Source organism: Neopelma chrysocephalum, unplaced genomic scaffold (assembly GCF_003984885.1).
Source record: "Neopelma chrysocephalum unplaced genomic scaffold, ASM398488v2 Primary Assembly neopelma1_191, whole genome shotgun sequence".
In the NCBI taxonomy this organism is placed as follows: Eukaryota; Metazoa; Chordata; class Aves; order Passeriformes; family Pipridae; genus Neopelma; species Neopelma chrysocephalum.
The window spans coordinates 453,085-475,580 of record NW_020897853.1 but is presented as its reverse complement, the minus strand read 5'-3'; the positions used below and the strand labels follow the sequence as shown (position 1 = coordinate 475,580).

The 22,496-nt window shown below is 47.5% G+C and overlaps 1 protein-coding gene across 2 annotated transcripts in view; it reads right to left on the bottom strand.

Annotated features, from left to right (window-relative positions):
- Window positions 1-1,824: 1,824 nt before the first annotated feature.
- Window positions 1,825-22,496, bottom strand: part of ARMH4 (armadillo-like helical domain containing 4) — a 62,372-nt gene continuing 41,700 nt past the window's right edge. Inside the window, exons 6-8 of one of the 2 annotated variants that reach the window (XM_027702660.1) lie at window positions 8,862-8,893; window positions 4,654-4,788; window positions 1,825-4,458 (exon numbers count right to left, since the gene is read on the bottom strand). In XM_027702660.1, coding sequence (XP_027558461.1) covers window positions 4,390-4,458; window positions 4,654-4,788; window positions 8,862-8,893 — 236 coding nt within the window. In that variant the 3' untranslated portion in view covers window positions 1,825-4,389. The remainder of the gene's footprint in view (window positions 4,459-4,653; window positions 4,789-8,861; window positions 8,894-22,496) is intronic. The other variant, XM_027702661.1, reaches the window with a different exon arrangement.

Below are 22,496 nucleotides of genomic sequence, written 5' to 3'. Positions count from 1 at the left end.
TGAATGCCATGAACCACAGACCAGGGAGACGAGGCGCTCAGAGTGAGCTATGATGGACAGCTTTTTATTTCCCAATGTTTTCATTTAACAAAGTGCTACATTCCATAGTTACAGTATGAGGAGTCATTCCTGTCCAAAATAGAAAACCACGAGGAAGCATGAGGACTGCTAACATCACTCTATGGAAGCAGTGCAGTCCAGAGAAACCTCACCAGGGGGAACATCTGGCCTTAGAGACACCTTTAAAAATCAGCAGCTGTATGGAAGAGGTGCATTTCATCAGGGCAAGAGCCGCACACCAGGCTGGTTCCTCCTGTCAGAAACGGGGCTGGAGATGCTGTTGTGTGATGCCTTCAATAAATTCTGGCTTGTGCTATCAGGAAAATGCAAAACAGAGGCGAGTGACCTGTCTTGTGTCAGTCGAGGGATTATTCTATTGCTGCAGCGAAGTCGCCGTCGCAGCCGTGCCAGTGTCACCTCAGCACTCAGGGGCTTGCAGTTCACCCAGCACAGAGGATGAGGAGGATCCTTCTTGGCTGCTTTTCCTGTCCTCTCTCTCTCAAAAGAATCTGCTTGTTTGGCAACGCAGAGGTACAGATTAAATCAGCAGAGCCTTAAGCCACTGGAGCTTCAGCTCCCACCTTAACCCCTCCTCCCCTCCCTCCTGCCATCTCTGTTCAAGGAAATGAATTAAACTCCAGGAGTTGTATAGAGAATAATTTTAAGAGTCCAATCCAAAGTCTACTGGCCTTGGATGAGAAGGGAAGGAGCTGAGTGATGCTTGTGCTTTCAGGACCTTCACAAACTGCACTGATGCCAGGGGCACTGCAGGAAACCCTGTCTGTGCTCCAAAGGCTCCCACAAGCTTCCCTGGGATCCAAGGCTGGTCCTGACTGTCCAGCTTGCTTCCAGCTTAAGCTGAAGACATGGGAAGCCTGTACCTGACCAAAACCAACTATTCAACAGACACCTCCACTTCGAATGGACATCAGCTGGGATCTCTGCACTGCTGAGCGGGTCAGAAAGTTGGCCAACAGTAGTCAGCTCCCAGTCAAGGCTCCTTGGTTGGTGTTCAGAGTCAGAGACAGGCCTGGAAGTGAGGATGGACCACAAGCAAAACCCTTCTAGTTGCTAACTCTGTCTCCAGCACAGACCAGAGAGCCCACACTGAACTGTGCATGCAGCTGAATCTCCCTTTCGGCTGCCACTCTCCTGCTTGCCCAGGCTGTACTGTCAGCCCCACTTGTGGCACTGCTGATTTCCAGCATCCCACCCAGCCTTGCCGTGTCCCCTCTGAGGGAAGCCTGGTTCTGAGGACACCAGGGCACCCAGCTGATGCAGTAAAACCCCACCTTTGTCATTCTGACTGACAGCGCTGCCTTTAACTCCTGAAGTTCATTATGTTGGGGTGGGAGAAGAGAGACAGGGAGACTGATTGCCACTGCAGAAAGCCAGTGTTTCCCAAACTGTGGATTTGTTAGCACAACCAGAGGCCATGGCACCTCCCTGCCCGCCTTCCCGATCCATCAAATTGACAACCCATCCAGAAAGATCCTCCTGTGCTGCCAGAGCTGGGGTGCTTAAACCAGCAGCCTGCAGCTTTGCTCAGCCATCCCTCCTCCTTCTCCTGACAGGCCCAGCAGCTCTGCATTTTACTGGGTACTTAATACAACTTATGCTCCAAGACAGCCTCCCTCTTGCAGAGGCCAAGGCCCTTTATCACTGCTGATTCCCCGTGCCTCCCATGCTGGACCAGGGTAAAGCACTTGAAGAACACCTTGCAGCTGCCTGAGTCTCATTTCCAGCCTGCCTGGCAGGCTCCAGCAACCTGGAAGGGAGAAGTCATTTCACTTTGCAACCCCCATCATACCTTGCCAGGAATAAATCACCAAAGAGCCCAAGGGACAACATTTCCTGATTTCCAATGCTGCAAGACAGTCAGCAATGCTCACCTGGGCTGTTAGCACTTCCTGAGCACCTCCAAGAGACAGGAATGAGAAGAAAATAGGGACAGATGAGTCTGGAAGGAAAACTTCATCTTAACTTGGAGTGATCGCTCATTATGGGAGAAAGAGGCTTTAATTTTGGGTAGGGGCACCTGGACTTGGTGGATTGCCCCTCAGTGCCTGTTAAAGATGTGGGGCTGATTTTAGCAGGGCAAGATTCTCCTCGTTAAAGTTTCAGGAACAAGAAGGGAGAGATGCACTGTGGAGCCCTGCCTGGGAAAGCCTGACCTAGAGGGACTAGGGTATGAAGACCTTCCCCAAAATGTTGATAGACCAGTCTCCCCAGCCTGCTTCCCATAAACTTGGTGGGATGAATGTGTAAGGGACCACACACAGCTGTTTGACTGGAAGACTTGCATCAGCAGCATTTTGAAACCAGGTTGTCCCACCTGCCCTTCTCCAGATGGGAGATGACTCAGTAGGTGTAGAGGTAAGGCTCACAGGAAAGTACCTGGGCTCTGAAGAGCACAGATTATTCAGAGCTGAACATCACATCTGGTGACTTAATGTCCAGAGGAGGTTCTGACCTCCTCAGAGAGACCTCAGCCTGAGGAGGGGCTTCTGAATGTCCTTTCTACCTTGCAATCCCACTTACACTCCCACGAGGCATTTGCTTCCCATCATCAACATCTACCTTTTACCATCTTTCCACCTTCACAAGGAATGACATCCTGTACCTGCCCCTCCTCAAACTCTCCTCCCTCCACTTCTTCAAAGGCTCAGTGAGATTTAATCTCACAGATGTGTGGTCTGCCCTTATTTCTCTGATCAGGTCTCCTCTGGCAACAGTCACTGTTCATAACATCAAGGATGATTCTCCACAAAACAGTGATTCCCACCTCAGAAACATGGATGCTTTGCACAAAATGTCAGACTGAAGTAATTCCATAACCAGAAGCAGAGATCAAGTAACGCAGCCCCTTTTCTGGCTATTTTGACAGCGTTTCTGTGCAAAGCAACATCAGCCTCCCCTGTCTGGTGCCTGTGACATCTCAGGCACTGGCTGTGCCTCCCCCTGTAACCCAGGGCTAGCAGGGCTAACCCAGGCAGCACAGCAGCTTGCCCTCACTCTGTGCCACCCTTGGTTTCACCACCATGACCCCTGAATCCACCTGTCCTACAGCTCCACCTTCCCCCCCATGGCCAAAGGTTCCCAGTGTGGGCATTTCACATCCCCACAGCAAACACCTCTCCAGCTGTGGCTGCTTTCCCACTATTAGCCAGGAATCCCTCAACACTGACAGTCACCTGCTCCACAACCTTGAGTGCCTTTCTGTACCCCGTGGTCTGGAGACCAGTTGCCCAGGGAAGCTGTGGCTACCCCATCCCTGGAAGTGTCCAAGGCCAGGGGCTTGGAGCAACCTGGTCTAGTGGAAGGTGCCCCTGCCCGTGGCAGAGGGGTGGAATGAGACAGTCTTGAAGGTCCCTTCCAACCCAAACCATTCTGTGATTCTATAAGACAAGACCCATCCAAATCCCCCAAAGGTGCTGTTCGTGCAGCTTTCAGGGGCTGAAAATGCAATTTCCAGCGGGACAGATGCTCCTCTTTCATCTCTATGGGAAAGCAGCCTTGGAAAGAGATGAACCACTAACTAGTGTCCTTCAAACAGGAGGCAGGAGCTGAGGAAGCCTCTGACCTGCCTGTTCTCTGACCTACACTGACCAAGAGCTGAGAGATCCATGCAAGACCACCCGTCAGTAGGCGAGCGCTGGTATTTATTGTGCTGTAACAGACGGTGCTGGTTGAAAATGGACAGGATTTTTGTGGTGAAATCAAGTGCTGAGGCCATTCCCATGTGTCTCCAAGCAGTGTGGAGCAGAGCTGAAGGGAGAGAGCAAGGGTGAGAGTCGGGCACCCAAGTGCAGAAATGTGCTTCAAACTGAATCAAGAACACTGTACATGGGCACTTCTCAGGTGGCCAGGGACACAGTTCAGGTGTACAACTCATTAATTAAGCAGAGCAGCTAATCTTAGCACTAATGAACTCTAGCTCAGGTAATGTAACATTTAAAATTAATTGGACAGCAGTCATTCACAGTAAAGATTTCCATTCCCGGGTTAGGTGAGAGCTATTGTTATGATTAGATTACTGCCAGCCAGGACCAAAACAGTACACCAGGGTGATAGGAAAATAATCATCCATATGGATCAGCTCCAGCTGTAACAAGACGCGCTGTGGATCTGAAATGTGAAATCTCCACTACTGTATCAAACAAACATCACTGGCGGGACACGAAGAGCGTAGCATGCCTTGGCCAGGGCACTGAGCCCTGCTGGGGCCCTGGGGTGGTGGAGAGAGCAGGGATGCAGCACAGAGTCACTTGTTCTTCTTCTCCCTCTCCCTCCCTCCTCAGAAAAGTCACAAGGGCACCGCAGTCCGGTTCAAAATTCGTCTTCAGAGCTGTCAGCCAAGAGCATGACTCGGTCCTGCATGCTGTTAAACTCCCTCTGCTGGGGGGGAAAAAGAGACATGAAAGAGCTCCACGTGCAAAAAGGAGACTGGATAAAAGGCATTTGGATCCCCCCCCATCTCCTAACCAAGACATCCAGGGCACTTCAATCCTACCCAGGCTGCGCTCGCTTTGCAGCCAAAAGGGTTAATGGGAGAATGGGTGGGATTGGGGTCTTTCTTTGCAGTTCCCATACCTTTCTTTTATGTCTCTTCGAGCCATTTCTCCTTCGGCGGTTCATAATCTTGATGCTGTAGAGTGCTCCCAGGATAAACAGGGCTCCTGCTATCCCCACTCCCACGGGAACCAGCATCCCCGACATGTATCCTGCCTAAGCGGGAAAGAGAAGCAGAGCAGCACTCACAAGACCATCCTTTCAGAGTCAGTTTTCACCAGTTCTGGGTCTGAAATGTATCCCTGTGGTGCTTTCCTCAAAGTTCATTGGATTTGAGTCCCTACCACCTGCCTGCACAGGATGAGCCCTGGTTCCAGGGGCTAAGCAAGCCCCAACCAGCCCCACTCCAGGACCAAGCTGTCAAACCACCACAGCTCCCTCACCATCAGCTTTCTCTAACAGATATGTGCTGTTGATAGTTGAGAACCTGCAGTGCCTGCCCAGATTTAGGAGAAGGAACAATTTGGGTGAAGCGTCTGTCAATATGGGTGTAAGTGTGAAGGAAAACCTCAACCACCAAGGCCAGGCAATCTCAAGTCACACCAAAGATCTGTGACCACCCAAAGAGCCTGACCAGATGCTGTGTACAGTAGGCTGAGTGCTGCTCTGAGCTCCCCAGGTACCACTACTACAAATAAAGGCACAGGTGTATCATAGAATGGTTTGGGTTTGAAGAGATCTTAAAAATCATCTCGTTCCAACCCCCCTGCCCTCTCTGTGCCCAGCCCAGCTTGGGTCTCCTCTGCTTTGTACTCAAAATCTTTGAGCCAAACACTTTTTCTTTGCATGGGAAGGGGTCCCTTGCATGAGAGCAGGATGATGACATAGAGGGAGGGCACACTGGCCCTAAGGGAAGCACAGCAAAAGTAAATCAGCTCTAATTCCATTGCTGTGATCCGTATGTTTGCATAGCCCATTAAAAAAACATATAGATAGCAAGACTAATTTAAAAATTACACATCTAAACATTTAAAATCCTTTGGAAAATATTCCCTAGTCCTTGTTATTTTATATTTTACTGCTTCAAATGAAAATGAACATAAGTTCCAAGGTGACAGACTCCTTCAGAATTCAGGCTGGGGGGCCCAGTGTTGCAAGGGAGGCAGGTACAGCCTGGCCCCCTCCCTCAGAAGCTCTGCCTTTCTTCACACTGCAGCAGCAGAGTCCTCTGCTGTGCCACTACAGCTTCACCCTTCGCCATGTCCACCCCCCAAAATAGATTTTACACCTGCCAAGGGACAGATGCACCAATCCTGAGGACTATCAGCCAGCTCTCAGAGCTCAGCTCATTGCTTACAACCACTCATCTTCATCTGCACTCCCAAACTTCAACACAGAGCCACAACACACACACCAGAATTACTTTTCTTCCATAATTCACAGAGTGGGAGGGGAAAAAAAAAAAAGGAAGCTATTGAGGTGCACTGCCCTGCCTTTGTATCCTTACCTAGAGAATGAAAATAACTGCTTTCATCTAGGGCAGACACAAAGGTAACAAGGGCTGGGTTGCTCTCCCAAACCCCTCCAGATCCTACTCAGTGCTTTAAATAGTAACACCTTTGTGTGTGGATCCCAAGGCTTGAGGGATCTTCAGCTGCATCATGCAGATTCCCTGAACACCCTCTCAGAAAACCCATCTGCCTTCAGCACAGGTGCTGGGAGGGGGCTGCATCCCTGCACCCAGCTCCTGAAAAAAGGAGGTTAGTGAGAACACAGCTAAAAAGGCTCTATTTCTGCGAGGCAATTAAGGTGCCTTAATTGGGTGACCTAATTAGTGCAGCGTGGGGTTTTCTATTTCTAGAACTTTGCTGCTGACACAGGCAGCAACTGGAAATGGCTTTTAGCTGCTGCCCAGTTGAGTTCCCACCTAGAAATCACTACTTTTAATATAACAAACTCCTTAGCCTGTCTGTGAGCCTTTATCACACCTGACCAGCCTGTGGCCTTTTACAGGTTTCCCTCAAAACCCAGATCAATGTTTTATACCCCAAAAGCCTGTGATGTGATGCAGGCCCAGCTCTTCTGTGCTGTGCAGCCCAACTCCTGAGGGCTTCTGCACTTGCTTGATAGAAAACCCCATTTTACAGGCAGCTCCAAAGCCATGTTTTTGACCCTTTCCCATGGGGAAGATGTAGCTTCTTTTAGGGATGCTTTTAGTACACCCAGTCCATGACTGTGACCTTCCTGAACTTTGAGATAACAGCAAGAGAACTTCAGAGGAACCTCATGTCCATTATCCACCACACCAAATGCAACATTTGCACAGTGTTTGCAGGAGGCCAGACACAAATCTGTCCCTGCCCCCTGCTCCTGGTCCCACGCTCCCCACACACTTTCCTCTCTCATGGAGAGGGACATACAAGGATGAATCTCTCAGGGATAGGGCCATCATGTGCCAGGATCCTCTTCTGGATGGAGGGATTGTAAAACAGAGGAAAAGGGCAAATGAGTAGGGCACATACAACTGGTGCTGATAAACTCAACAAGGAAGAGGAGGGAATGGGGTGAACAGGTTTGTTTGCTACACCAGCATTTGGTTGGGGGTGGGGAAGTGCTTTTTGTTGGGCTCTTCTAAGGGAAAATGTGAGCCAGGTGACAGATCTGCCTCCACGTGTCTGCTGTTCCCCAAAGGAGGGAGATGGCTCAGGGCCAAATCTCTCTTTTAAGTGGACACCAGTGCATCCTCAGTTACACCAGTGCTTGTGCTGGGCACTTCCAGGCAGTCCAGGATCTACCTGCAAGAGGCTGGAACATGGAACAAGCACCCCCTCTGCAACGGGGAAGGACAGAGGAGGCCAAGGTGCCAAAGAGAAAGCTACAAAGAAGTGAAAGCTACACTTCGGTGAGAACACACTGATGTCCCCAGGCTCGTGTGTGCCACGTGTTGGCATGAGCAGTTGGCATGAGCAGGTGCCCTGTGCATGCTGCATTCACTCCAGGCACCCAGCCAGCCCTGGTGTCTGCTCTTTACCTTCACTGGGAAAACCATTCTCTGTCCTTTCAGCGTCCGCTCGGGCTGAATCCCAGGCCAAAGAGCTCTGCCATGAGCAGAGCTCGTACTAGACATTCCTCCTTCCTGGGAAGGGCAGAAAAGCAACTCAAAAAAGGCTGGGCAGGAACCCACCTTAAACCCTTCTACTCCCCTGTCCTAGAAAATTGATACCCAGACCCCATCTCTCTGCTCTGACTTGGTGGTAAAGTGCTGCTGAAATTTGGTGAGGACCATGTGGGAAGGTTGGGCTCCTGGGGTGACAGGCTGCTTCAGCTCAGAGATGTATTTTCAGAGTTTCCTTGTGGTGGTTTTTTCATCCATTGACTCTGATCCTTTCCAATAATTTCCCAGCCTTGTTGACTCACAAAACGTTCTTGCCACTACTGCCACCTTCATTTCCAGCTTCCCGGCTCTGCCACCAGCAACACAACATTTGGAAGGTTTCACAACCGTTTCAAAATGTTAATATTTGCTCCAGGGCAGCAGAGCCTAAAAAGCCATCACTGCCTGTGGCTGGCACAGCTCTTGATTCCAATGGATTACCCCCTGTGATGCCAGGGAGAAATGATCAGGGCCTGCTATCTTCTCAGTCTTCTCGTGTTTACTCTTTTCTCCTTCCAGGGATTTGCAGCTCTTCGTGCACGTGGAGGCAGGGAATGTTTTGTCCAAGAGGTGACATGGCACACAGCCTCTCACCAGAGAGGAGCACCAAAAATCTCTTGTTTTGGATTCAGAACCAAGCTTAGCACTTAAGGGAAAAGGTGTGGAGGTAAGTTCCTTACCCTGGGATCCCTGGAAACACTCCAAGTCAGGTTGGACAGGGTCCTGAGCAACCTGATTATGATCTAGTGGAAGATGTTCCTGCTCAGTGCAGGGGGGTTGCACTAGATGGCCTTTTAAAAGTCCCTTCAACCTCAAACTATTCTGTGATTCTATGATAAGGGGCACTAAAAAAGTAGCTCTTGTTGTCTGACAACAAGGTCATTTTCTAGTGCAGAGACATCAATCAAATACCCCTGTCCCTCCTTCTGCTCTTAGTTACTGCCCATCAGGGATGTCTTGTGGATTCACACCAGCATATACCAGCAGCTTCTGGTTCATTTGCCTTCCAGAGAAAATTTTAAGCCCTTTCTCAATTGTCTTTGTAGAGATAAAGAACTGCACTGACACGAGTTTATTTATTCCTGCAAGTAAACATGTTTTGCTTTGAAAGGAATTGAAACACTGAGCCTCCTACCTTATCTTTCAGCTTCTCCATCCAGCTTCTCACTGAAAAATAAGACAAAAAGGCTGTAATCATGTTACTTACATTAATTAGTAACGAATGATAATGATAGTATTAAAATAGACAGTAATTAACTTGACAAGCTGATAAGACTTTACATTAGATTCCCTCTCTTCTCATTCATGAGAAAGAGCAAATGCAGCTGAAAATCAACAAGAGCAACTCTTCAAGTGAGTTGGCAGGCAAGCAGCTCACTTTTGCCTGAGCAATTCACATCTTCAGAGTGGTAAAAAAGGGAATATAAAAACAGTGTTTCAGGTTGTGGATTTTTACTTTTCATACAAGGACAAGAAGAAAACCTTACAGCGCAGGTACCTTCTTCCACTGGCCTCCTCCACGTAGATATTCTTCCTTCTATTTGATACAGCCTGTAATCATGGCTAAAAAAGTATTATTCCCTGTCTTTTATTCCCTGGCTTTTCTGGAAGAGCCACTGCCTGCTTTGGGAAGCCACCAGGGGGCTGGGGTAGCACTGGAGGTGCTAAACTGGTAAACCAAGTGAATTTACACTGCCAGCACAGTGACTTTCTTTTCCTAAGAGTTAATATAAGTCCTGTGAAACATGATACCTGAGAATTAAAGTTCTGTGATGGCATGGACTTTGGGATGAAATATCCAGCTAATCCCAAAGAATATCAACACCACAGGGGCCCTGGATGTGTCTGAGGGCGAAACGCCCACAGAGATCCACCAGGATTTTAACTAATTCCTGCTCATAGGTAAGAAGCAAGTAAACAGTTAAATGTTGTTTTTTCCAGGGTTCACCAAGTGTGTTTTAAGCCTGGTCAAGCATTTGCATTTCTCCAGGAGGACGATGTTACAGGTACAAGGGGACTCTTGGATACACCAATGTCCTTCTGAGGGATATTTCTCCCAGGACACATTAAATTTCAAGCGTAACCCATCATTTATGGAGTGAGACCCTATCTCCAAGCCTGCTTTGTTACAGAAGGTCCTTTCAAAGCTTGCATCCAGCAGTATTAGAGTCTGCACATGCACGTACACCACCCAGGGCATCCTTCAGAAGGGAGCCTTGCTGTGAGTGGGGAGGGGCCAGCAGTAAATGGTTATTTTATGACTCAGACCACAATTTCAAAGTGATTTGAATACTCCCCTTTTAAGTGTTAGTAACATAACACTTCCAAAAAAAAGGGATCCCAAATTAGCTAGAGGTGAAAACATGTGAAACAGGCACAGGTGCACACACACAAACTCATGTCTGACAAGGACCTGGGAAAAAAGATGAATTATCCAGGAGAGAGACACCCACAGCACTAGGAGAGGGCAAGACATCTACTTTTATCAACTCTTCCCACCATTAATCTTGCCCTGCATGGACTAAGCCATAGTGAACTCAGTTTATGGAGGTGCCATCACCATCCTGCACGCCTTGAAGTCGCTCCCAGTGGAACACTAGAGAGGAAGGGAATTCGTGGTTCCCCTGGGCCAGGTTTCTCAGCTGGGTTTCCAGGTGTGACACTGCCAGGAGGGGTGGTGACAGTGGCTCAGCCACACAGTAACAACCACAGGGCTTTGGACTGATGTCCCCTACACAGGTACCCTCAGTGTGTGCCCACCACTGATGAAAGCCACCGTGCTGCTCAGTTGGCCCAAACTCAAGCAGAGCACAAAGCCTATTTTTATGTCTCTCACATCAACTATATGGGATCAGTGATCTCCTCAATAGCCGACCCACTTTCTTGCAGCTGAACAACGGTGCTCTAAAGCAGCAATTAACTCTGCAGTGTTTCTGCCAAGGCAGAGGCAGGGGCTGATCTAATAATATTCTATTACCTATTTCCAGCAAACACAGGCTCTGGCTTCGTTCCCCTCTGCTCCACAGAACAACGGCAGCGCGTCCGCTGGGACCCACGAGCTCCATAGTACAAATCTTTGTTTGCTATCACATAATTGCTCGTTATTAAAACCAGCCTTGTTTTCAGCCATGCAGAGCACGTGTCAGATGCCTCTGGGAATCAACCCAGGCCACAGGAAAAACAACCCAAGGTGATATCTGCCAGACTGGATGGCTATCCAAGGGATGCTCTAATGCAGTCACAGGCTGGCTGGCTGGGTCGCAGCCTCTGACCTCTGCTAGAGGAAAATAATGGCCCCAAATTCATGAGATTAAGGCAGCAGAAGGTCAAAAACCCTTGAGTGTCCTGGCAGAACTGCACTGGTGTGTGGCAGCAGTGGATTCACCTCTCCTGGGGAGGAGCAGAGAGTGCGGAGCCATCACAACCGAGGTCCTGGACTCTGCAGCCTGTCAGGCTGGGGCCAGGACAAGTCAAGGAGCTCTGGATTACCATGAATTACAAACACTTTTCATGTCACTAACGCACAAAACTGTTCTAGCACCTTTGAGGAAATGACAAGTCACTGTGTCATCAAAACCAAGCACTTATTGCAACAACTCTTTACCCATCTGGAGACACTGTGGGGTGTGGGTAGGAGATAAAGCATTATTTCAGGTTGGATTTGATATCTATGCTAAGCAGCTACCATCAATTAACTCTGGACTTCAGGCTCTAATTATGCATCATTATCCATGATTAATATTCTGAACTTGGTCTTGGAAGAGGAACATTGTGGTTGGCACCTCCTCATGAACACACAACGCTCTCCAAGAACACCAGGTGACTTTTCAATGAGGCCAAGCAAACAATTAGTAAGAGATACTCTAGTCCATGTATTTTTCATCATCCCCTTCTTTCTCCTTCCCTGATCACCAGATGTCCTGAAGACATTACAACAATCTCTGGGTGTGAATTACCAACAAGTGTCTGCAGTGCTGGCTCGTCTTCCATGGCATTTTAAGGATGGTGAACTGTCCAAACTCTGCCTCGGCTTAATTTTGATCCCTTGGTTTCATGGGGAGCTAAGTAAGATCAGTGTGGAGCACTTCTGCAAATTACATACATAATCTGACATTTCCTCAGTGATTTATAATATGATGTCTGCATCTTTGCAAATTAATTTTAAATAGCATATAGCTGAAGATTAATCTGGTCAGGAGCGCAGAGGAGGAGCACAGTTGTCTGACAGTGGTGTCAGAGCAGCCCAGGATGAATTGAGACACTCACAATGTGCTATTTTTAGTCATTTTTACCCAGCTTTCCCCTTCAAAATGTGCAGCCAGCTATTAAGATGCTATGGTGCCAACTAAAGGAGTGTCAGCAGCAGCCTGTGGTGTCTGCCTGGCCCTTCCTTGGAGGTACCTGATCTAAGGGGACAGTCAAAAACCCCCACAAGCAAAACCATTCTGAAAGTTCAGGTTGTGGCAGGCGCAGGCTGGAAAGGGAGAGTAGGTGACATTGGACTTCCAGGGATGGGGCAGCCACAGATTCTCTGGTCAACCTGTGCCAGGGCCTCACCACCCTCACAGTCAAGAATTTCTTCCCAATACCCCATCTAACCCTGCCCTGTGTCAGTGGGAAGCCATTCCCCTTGTCCTGTCACTTCAGGCCCTTGTCCAAAGTCCCTCTCCAGTTCTCTTGGAGCCCCTTTAGGCACTGGAAGGGGCTCTCAGGTCTCCCTGGACCCTTCTCTTCTCCAGGTGAACACCCCCAGCTCTCCCAGCCTGTCCCCAGAGCAGAGGGACTCCAGTCCCCTGAGCATCTTTGTGGCCTCCTCCGGACTCAATCCAGCAGTTCCACATCCTTCACAAGTTGGGGCCTTCACTCCTGATCTCATTTTTTGTTGCTGTTCCATGGACTGCCCATCTTCAAATTAGTTCTTTTTCATTAGTCAGGTCTCCTGTGTCCCCCTTTGCTCTGGAAGCTGCAGGGCACTGGGTGCCAGAGCCTGGCCCTGCCTTTCCATCTGACCATGATGCACCATCAAATCTCTCGCCAAAGGCTTTTCCCTGCTTCCCTCACCACCCCCCTCTAGAATCAGGAGCACAAGACCTCCAGGCCTCTTGCTTTGCCAACTTTTAGTAGTCCTAATTGCCTAATTATCCACTCCAATGCAATGATAAAGCTGCTTAATAATTCTGTTCGCTTCTCATTCGTTCTCTCCCTTCCCAGATAAGAAAATGCAAAGACTCCTGGTGGAGATTTCAATCAATAATTCATGCCCTCCTGCCATCAGTTCTGTCTCCCCCTTCCCCTCCTGGATGCCCTGCTGCTTTATCTTGTCACTTTGGTTTCATCTTATCAGCCTGTTTTAATCATATTCTCTTTTTTAGTCATCAGTTAAAACAATTCTGTTTTTCCGTGGCACGTTATCGCTCATCCCTGCACACCTCCCTTTGTTTTCAAATCCGGCATTTACCTCTTCATTCCAGAACTTCATCTTCCTACTGCTGAAGGTTCATCCATCACCTTCTCTTTTAACAATTCTCCACCGTGACCACCAGACCAGTGGTGAAAATGCGGCACCCAGGATCCTACACACTCTCCCAAGGGCAGGGAAAAGGACTGAAGGATGGTTTTATGGTTAAGAACTAACCTGGAGCTCGGGTAACCTGCCCCAACCATTACACCTGCAATTCCTTAACTGCAATAGGCTGAGAGGGTTGCACCAAACTTTACTCTGGGAGATCAGAAAATATCAGTCATGCTCAGAGGATGAAAAGACTTTGATCTAACAGATACTATTAATTGCTTTCACATCTGCCTGAGATCAGAGACATCCCTATCTCAGGAGCCAGAGAAGCTGTTTAAGGACAAGGTCCCCACTGCAGCAGATGACAGTTCCCACTGCAAGCAGCCTGTGCACCAGACAAACCCAGGAGGCCAAGGTGGATGGAGCCAAGAGGCAAAGACAGCAGCCCTTCCTGAGCACTGGCAGTGCCTGCTCTGGATGCTGGGTTTGCTCTGCCTTCCTCCAGCCAGGACAAGACCTTCATCCCACCCACGAAGTGTTGTAAGGCAACAAAAGGCCAGCTTGGTGTATCTGCAAGAGTGTGGAAATTGTAAATCCATAGTGAGGAGGGTTTTTTTGTAGGTACAGTGAAAGGTAAGTGCACCCTGCAGCTGATGGAGCTCAGCACAGATTTGTCATCGCCTTCTTCCCTAAGACAAATCCATTCCACTCTTCCACACCTTCCTGCTACCCTGCTCTTCCCATCCCCCAGCATGGAATGGCCAGGGTTTGGTGTTGCTTCTCATTAAGGCCAACAACTACCTTCCTCATTCATAAAATCCCAGAATGGTTTGGGTTGGGAGGGACCTTAAAATCATCTCATTCCACCCCCTGTCATGGGCAGGCACACCTTCCACTGCACCAGGTTGCTCCAAGCCCCATCCAACCCTGTCCAAGCCCCTTGGACATTTCCAGGGATGGGGCAGCCACAGCTTCTCTGGGCAACCTGTGCCAGGGCCTCATCACCCCTCACAGCCAACAATTTCTTCCTAATATCTAATCCAAACCTACACTCTTTCAGAAAAGGAAAGCTGGTTAAATTATAAAAAAAATAAAGAAAAGATCAATTACTTTCAATCAGTCTGTATACAGCAAGAAACCTGCCCTATTCCATTACAGATTTCATCCCTTTCTCTTGCAGGTGAGACTTTTTTCCCAAATGAGACTAGTGAGAACAATTTTGCAGAAATGCTTCGTGCTTCATCTGCTCAGCTCTGACAACTTAATGGCACAAGGCTGCAGCAGCTCCTTCCCCTTAAAAAACCCACAATTTTCAATTTACTTACTAGCACAAATAAATAATAAAGAAAACGGCATCTGGCTGGAAGGCAGCATATTTTTAATTCCAGAAGAAGAACTACACCTACCTGATAGGAATGCTGATGGATGAATTGCCTGCCATGCCCAACCCGAGGAGACTTGAGCAGCCAGACAATCAAACAAATGTCAAACTGACAATTACCATTTCTGTTTTCAGGCAAGAATTTTGGTTGGGTGAACTTTGAATTAACAAAGTGAACTTTAATAGTTACCACAGAACTGTCTGGTCTCTAAACTCTACCAACTCCACCTTTTCCCTGTCCATCCAGCTGCAATCCAAGCCTGGCTCCACACCATCACCTGCCATGACCTGCCCAAATCTCTTGAGAGAGAAATGAAGGTGGGGAGAGAATTTGCCAAGCTCATCCAGAAAGCAGAAACTAAAATGGGCTTCCCAACTCCTTCCTTGGCCTTATCAATCCTTTTGACACTGCCTGCCCCATGGCATTAGGTCTGGTTCCTCCTTTTCCTTTTTCCTTGCACTTTTTCAGCTGTTTTCCACTTTGATCTGAGCAGCCACTTGCTGAGGCTGGCAAAGGCACTGCCCTTCTGCCTTGGCATTCCTCTCTGAACTCAGTTCTTCTGTGGTGCCTTCAAAACACTTGTTGGCACAGACAAACTGTTTGGTTCTCTCTGAGGGACCCCAGACAGGCACAAGTTGCCAAGACAAAGCCAAGGGTACAAAACCTCTCAGTATCCTAAAAGTAAAAGGCATCAGGAGGATGTTGTTGTGAACTGTCTGTCATAATTTGTTGGATGAGTAAACATTTACCGGATCAGACAGTGTCCAAAAGCTGTGTGCACTCTGGGAGAGGAAATGCAAACTTTGCTGATGGAAATGGCAACACCTCTGCTGGAGCACACATGGGATCAGCTTCTCCATCACTCTGCCCTGGCACAGCTCCTGGAGCAACACACGGACTTAACAGCAAGGAGAATCCACCCTCCTTTAGCTAATGGGGTTTCCTCATGTGCTGAAAATGTTCATATTCACCAGCTTTCACGGAATCACAGAATGGTTTGAGTTAAAGGGACCTTAAAGACTATCTCATTCCATCCTCTGCTCTGGGCATGGACACATTCCATTATCCCAGGTTGCTCCAAGCCCCATCCAGCCTGGCCTGGAACACTTCCAGGGATGGGGCAGCCACAGCTTCTCTGGGCAACCTGGGCCAGGGCCTCTCCACTCTCACAGCCAAGAATTCCTTCCCAATATCCCCTCTAACCCTGCCCTCTGTCACTGTGAAGCCATTCCCCCTTGTCCTGTTCCTTCAGGCCCTTGTCCAAAATCCCCCTCCAGCTCTCCTGGAGCCCCTTTAGGTACTGAAAGAGGGTCTAAGGTCTCCCTGGAGCTATTTTATCAAAGTGATATCCTGCTGAAGATGCACAATCTTTCTTTACTGACAAGCTTTGACTTTGCAGCTTTAATAACCTTTTTAAGGTAGCTTTTGTATGCTGTTTATTTACACATCACTATCCAAATATAACTGCATAGAAGCAGCATTTGAAGAGTCACATGTCCTATGAAACAAAGCCTTCCCAGGCTTTTTCAGGGCACTAAAACATCTCTCCCAGAGTTTGTGCTAATCCCTGCATTCTTAATTCTTCTAAAATTTTGCTGTACAATTATTTTTTTTCTCAGAGGTCTCCAGTAATAAATTTATTAATGGTTTATTTTTGCCCTTGATTCATCCATTGGAGCAAGTGAACTTCTTTAGCTGAAGTATTCTTAAAAAGTCTCATGCAAGCACTGTGGCAAAATCTTGGTCTAAACAGTTAGAATTCATTAAAGTTATCAGGAGCTAGAACACAACAGAATATAAATCCAACAAGTTGAATGATTGGCATGGCATGTGCAGATTTACAGGGCAGTGTCCTTACATTAAACCAATGTTTTAGCTTTTCTGGCACCAAGTCCCCCTGAAATCACTGCTGGTTTTGCCTGAGAGATGAGTGTAGGCTTTGGCCCCGAGCATTTATAGTAAAAAAGGCACAAAATGGAAATTGGTCCCGTGCTACCTTTTAATGCCCATTTTTCACCAAGCCTATTTTCCACTCCATAACCCAGCACCCCTCCCCATAGCCTGGCAAAGACAGATAGATTTCTGCAAATTAAAACCAAAGGTCAAGATGATGAGAGGAGTGGAAAAGCTGGAGAGGCTGCAAATGGAGAGCACCTCACACATCCCTCTGCTCCAACAGCATCTCATTTCAGCTGCAGGACGGCAGCAAAATAATAGTGGCTGTTAGGTGACTAAACACCTTCTAAATCTCCAGCTGAAGCCATGTGATGTTCCCTTTTACTGAAAGAGGAGGGCATTTCTCATCCAGCCCTCTCTAAATGTGAACCACACAGACTTTCCTGTCCCCCTGACAGAGCCTGCAGCCTTATCTGCTTTAAAGGATCAGCAGATAAACTGCAAAATTTCTTCCTGTACTCCAGTTTATGTCTGATATTAATCAGGCTGGGGAAAGTTTCTTGGTGTGCTTTTTTTCCTTCCATAAAGAACAAAAGTAATTTTCAGAGCCATTTTTCCTGGGGACACTGGATGAAGGATTTGCCTGCAGCAAGGAAGGCTGAAATAGGGATTTTTCCATTTTTGTATTTAAGGAAAAGGAAGTACTTTTCTTATTTCAAGTTTCAGCCTTTATTTCATCTGGCAAGATGCAGCACTCCCCATGAAATGACAAAAAGATCAATAAAGTGCTAAATGGTTGGAAAGGAAAATGATGGAGTTGACCTTTAAAGGAAAAAAACCAGATATTAGACTGTGTTTTCAGCAAACAATTATTCCAGTAATTAAACCACAAAGCCCTGAGCATCGATTAGATGCTAAAAATAAGATCTTATTATGGCAGGGACTCATTTTCATGCAAATACTTGGCAACAGGAGCACTGTTCAGTGTTTGTCACAAAAAGAAAATGAACTTGCCTATGTTTGCTAACAGGGAAAGTCTGATCCCACACTCCTCCTGCATCCAGAACTGAACATTGATTCCCACTGTGATTCGATGCTCCTGTGATGAAACATCAAATGGGGACTGAGGTCCCCGACATCAGTTCAATATCCTTGCAATTGGCTTCTTGTATAACCATGGGCAAGTAAATTAATCTCTGTTACTCCATTTCCCATCCTTACCATGGGAATATTAAGGGTACAATAGATCATATCTAGCAGGTCTTTTCTGTTTCTGTTGCTTGTGTCAGAGCCTCTTCCTCCCTATTTTAACAGCCCCTACTGTAACACGTCCATCTGGATGTGATGTGATGTTCTGGGAGTTAATACAGCACAAATATTAAATCACAGTAAAATGGGATTATTGGGAAACAAATGTTCTTTAGGATGCCATTATTTTAAGCACTGAAGTACCCGGGATGCTCAGGAAACACAAATATATTTTCCTTTCCCTACCCTCATTAGCATCTACCCAGACTCTATTACCCATTCCTGAAGATAAAACATCCAGAAAAGTCTTTAATGAACATTTGCAAGGAGAAACAAACTCTTAAGCAATTATAGGACCAAAGAGGGAAGAATTCTGCTGCTCTGAGCACATATTTGAGACAGAAATTGAACCTGATCTTACTCCTTCTCCAGGAAGGAATATGAAATGTAGGACAACAAACCAAACTCAGCCTTTCCCTACACAGGGGTTGGACTGGGTGACCTTGAAAAGGTCCCTTCCAGCTCAAATTATTCTATGATTCTGTGGTAAACCCACATGAACTTCAGCAGAGTTGAACCATTCCACCAGGGGATGTGCCCTATCCAGGTTTGCTATCACATTATCCACCTGCAGAGTCCACTGATACCTCAGGAAGTTAGAGAAAATCGTGCATGCTCCCAGGAGAAACTTGAAGTCCCTGCCTGGACTTCACACTCAATGCTAATGAAGAGACCATGAAAAGATGCTCTTACATCTAACTCACCCAAGGCCTTACCCACTGTGCACTAAGGTCAATGTGAACCTGACCAAACCACACATTAAGCCCCAAGTGGTCAATACCCATCTCCACTTATGGTAAAATTCACAATTGTGAAGTCCGAAAATCCAAGGAGCAAAGCATCCTCATCCAGTTGGGAAAAAAAGAGAAGAAAAATGAAATAGTTTCATCAGGCAGGTGAAGAAAGTGATTTCCATAGAATCACAGGATGGTTTGGGTTGGAAAAGACCCTAAAGACCATCTCATTCCAGCCCCCTGCCATGGGCAGAGACACCTTCCACTATCCCAGGTTGCTCCAAGCCCCGTCCAACCTGGCCTGGAACCCTTACAGGGATGGGGCAGCCACAGCTTCTCTGGCAAACCTGTGCCAGGGCCTCACCACCCTCACAGGCAAGAATTTCTTCCTAATGTCCAATCTAAACCTGCCCTTTCTCTTTTCCCAAAACTATTCCCAACTATTTCTAATGTTCCAGGCAGACCTATGGGAATGGGCCCTAGGAAAACCACAAAGAAGCGACAGGGAATGAGGAAAGGGCAAAGTAAACCAGTGAGGAGAGAACAGAGCAGGATCTTAGGAGTTGTACAGTGATTTTACAGTGTGTTTACACCTCCAGTGATTTATTGCTGCTGTCTACAAATGGCCTGTGTCACTGGCAGATTTTACCCCGTAAGAAAACAGCAAAACTGCAGGAATTACAGCATTCCTTGGAGGGCAGGTCAGCAAGAAGGTCACAGGAGAGCTGGGTACCAGCAGACTGCTGATGAGACTCCGAGCTCCAGGAAATCCATGGCACAGAAATGCCTCATGCCTGGAAGCGAGGCAGACAGGGAGGTAACGACACACAGCACCAAGGCAGCGTGAATGATGCCTTGCACTCCCTGTAATGCATCCTGAATGAGCACTGCCATCCCAAATTTACAGCACAGGGAGTGGGGGAGGGCAGTGCCTGTGTACATCCCTTCAAATCATGTCAGACCAGGCTGAAGCAGAAGCCAAGCGACGGGATCTGATGCACCAGGAAGTGTTACTACAGCACTGACCGAAATGAAATATAAACCAGAGACATAATTCTTGTCATACCAGGCTGCTTGGTGCCTACAGGAACCAGAGTGACCACGGGCAATCCACAGGCACCAGGGTGGTGGATCCATTGCCAGCACAAATCAGCCCCTCCGGTGGGAATGTGCTCACTCCTGATGCTGGCAAGCCCCACATGGAGTCTGGCAGCTGCCTCAAAATGATTTCCCAGGGGAAGGGGTTCAGGCTAAGGAATAGTTTGAGGTGATTTTGGAATCACCTCCCAGGTGAAGGCTCTGTGCCTCATTGTATGCTGTGCCCAACACCGCAGAAGTCAAACACAGCCTGGGTCAAGTTAATCTCAGCAATATGCCAGAGAACAGGGCATGAGGATCATCTCTGTGACTAGGATAACTAGGAAAAACAAGGGAAACTTAGTGCCAAGCAAAAGGATGTCTCTGGCTGTCTTTTGTGTCGTGGGAGTGATGAAAAAATGCTGTCCAGAGGGATTCAGGCACCAGGAGCACTGCTGAGTGCTCTGGGAAGTTACTTCATGTCTGAGCCCTGGCTCCCCTAATGCAGAAGAGGGTTAAAGAGATCACCTTCCTTTGAGAAGCATCTTGCACAAGACCTGTTCTGCACAGGGAGCTGGACACTGGGACTTGCAGATCCTTCCTGGGGCTGCACAACGAGGATTATTAATCAATTCTTCTCTTTCTAAAGAAGCCGGTGCTTCCCGAGCCTTGGTAAATGATAATGTCTTGTTTGCCATAAATGTGGTAATTATAAGCTAAAACTCTTCATTAACATGGAAATGACAAACAACAAATTAGAATCAAGCATCTACAATTAGGGTAAAAAGCCACAGCGATTTGTTATTCTTTGCAAGAAATCATTTTTCACATCATTTACTGTGAAGGAGGTCTCATTATGTGATGATATTTAGCTCTTCCACTACTTTTCAGCTTAACAGCTTTATTAATTGCACTCACAACGGTTCTCCAATATAAACAACCATCTTCATCTACTGACTGGGAATCCAAACCTGAAAGCACTGATGGGATGTAAAGCATCCAGCTCTGGAATTCCCTGAACAGGAAGGGCATCAACCTGTTGAGGCAAGTCCAGAGGAGGTCACCAAGATGATTAGAGGGATGGAGCATCTCTCCTATGGGGAAAGGCTGAGAGAATTGGGATTGTCCAGACTGGAAAAGAGAAGGTTTCGGGGTGTCCTAATTGCAGCCTTCCAGTACCTGAAGGGAGCCTACGGGAAAGAGAGAGAGGGACTTTCGGCAAGGGCCTGGAATGACAGGACAAGGGGGAATGGCTTCAAACTGACAGAGGACAGGGTTAGATGGGATATCAGGAAGAAATTCTTGGCTGTGAGGGTGGTGAGGCCCTGGCACAGGTTGCGCAGAGAAGCTGTGGCTGCCCCATCCCTGCAAGTGTCCAAGGCCAGGCTGGATGGGGCTTGGAGCAACCTGGGACATTGGAAGATGTCCCTGCCCATGGCAGGGGGTGGAATGAGATGGTCTTTAAGGTTCCTTCCAACCCAAACCATTCTGGGATTCTATGACTCTATTTACAGCCAAATGGAGCCAGGAAGACTCAAAGCCAGAGAAGAAAGCAGAGGGAAAATCTGCAAATATCTTCAGCACAGATATAATTCTGTGGGTATTTCCCAGTAATAATGACTCAGACACCCGATGATGGCAATCAAACAAAAAGGTTCCTCTGAGTCTGTACTGGCTGAGGAGAAAGTAAGTTTGACAGACAAAAAGTCTTGCAGGAGGTAGAACGAGACAGTCTGATGCTGGTCTATCTAAACAAAGGAGCCACAAATATATTTGGCAGCTCCCTTTTCAGCCTGCATAGGGAGAAAGGGTTGATCTCAAACATTTTAACACCAAAAAAACTCTGAAGGGAAATGCTATGAAGGAGAGGAGCAATTTTGGTTACTGGCTAGATTGGCAACTTCAAGGTGCTGTGCACCAGGGTAGGACCTTCTTTCATTCTGCATTTCAAACTGGCAAGAGGCTTCATGGGGCTCATGGTGTAAAACCATCCTGGTAGGACTCAGCAGCACACCAGTGCAGTGCCTGGCCTTCACTTGGACCCTGCAACTCCTGGTTTCCCCTCAGATTTAATCCACACCCCTGAGAGGTGCCCTGGGCTGCCTCAAAGCAAAGCCTCCCTTACAGCACTTATTAACAGGAATGGGTGAGGATCTGCAGACAAACTAATATCCCAAAATCTTGGTGAAGTTTGCTGCCACCCGCTGAACCTTATAAAACCACCATCAGCTCCTAGACAGCTCTTCACAGCCCTGCAGCTGAAAGGGTTAATTTATCCTCAGCTCCTCTGTTATCCACATTTCCCATTTATTTCACATATGGCACAGAGCACTGTTCCTGTGTGATTAATGTCCGTGTGACTCCAGGCTCCGTGGGGTTTGCTGCTCTCCCCCAGCATCCGCTCCAGGTGCTGTGGCATTCTCCATCCCACTCCTTCCACTCAGAAATGAACGGATCTGGAGCTTCTCCAAGCAGATTAAGATGATCTGTAACAATTTTCTTATCCTGAAAGGGCATTACCCTGATTGAAACTGGTCAGAGCCCCTTCTGATTAGGACAGTGATATGATGTGGCTCTAAGAAGACATTTTGGAACACGAGTATCTCTAAATGAACTCCTGATTTTGCTGCCATCATCTGTTCAAATAATGAAGAAACAAGTTGTGAGAACCTTCACAAAATTATCTGGATAAAGCTTCAGAGGTTCATCTGCTTTCAAAGTAGCAGCAAGTGTTTATTATCTAAATGCTGATGGCCACTCAGTGCTGCCTGGTTTCCAAGGGCCACCAAATGGGCCAGAAAGTTCTCTTGACTTTGACAAGTGTGGTATCAGTCCTTTAGAAATACAAACTCTGCAGAGAC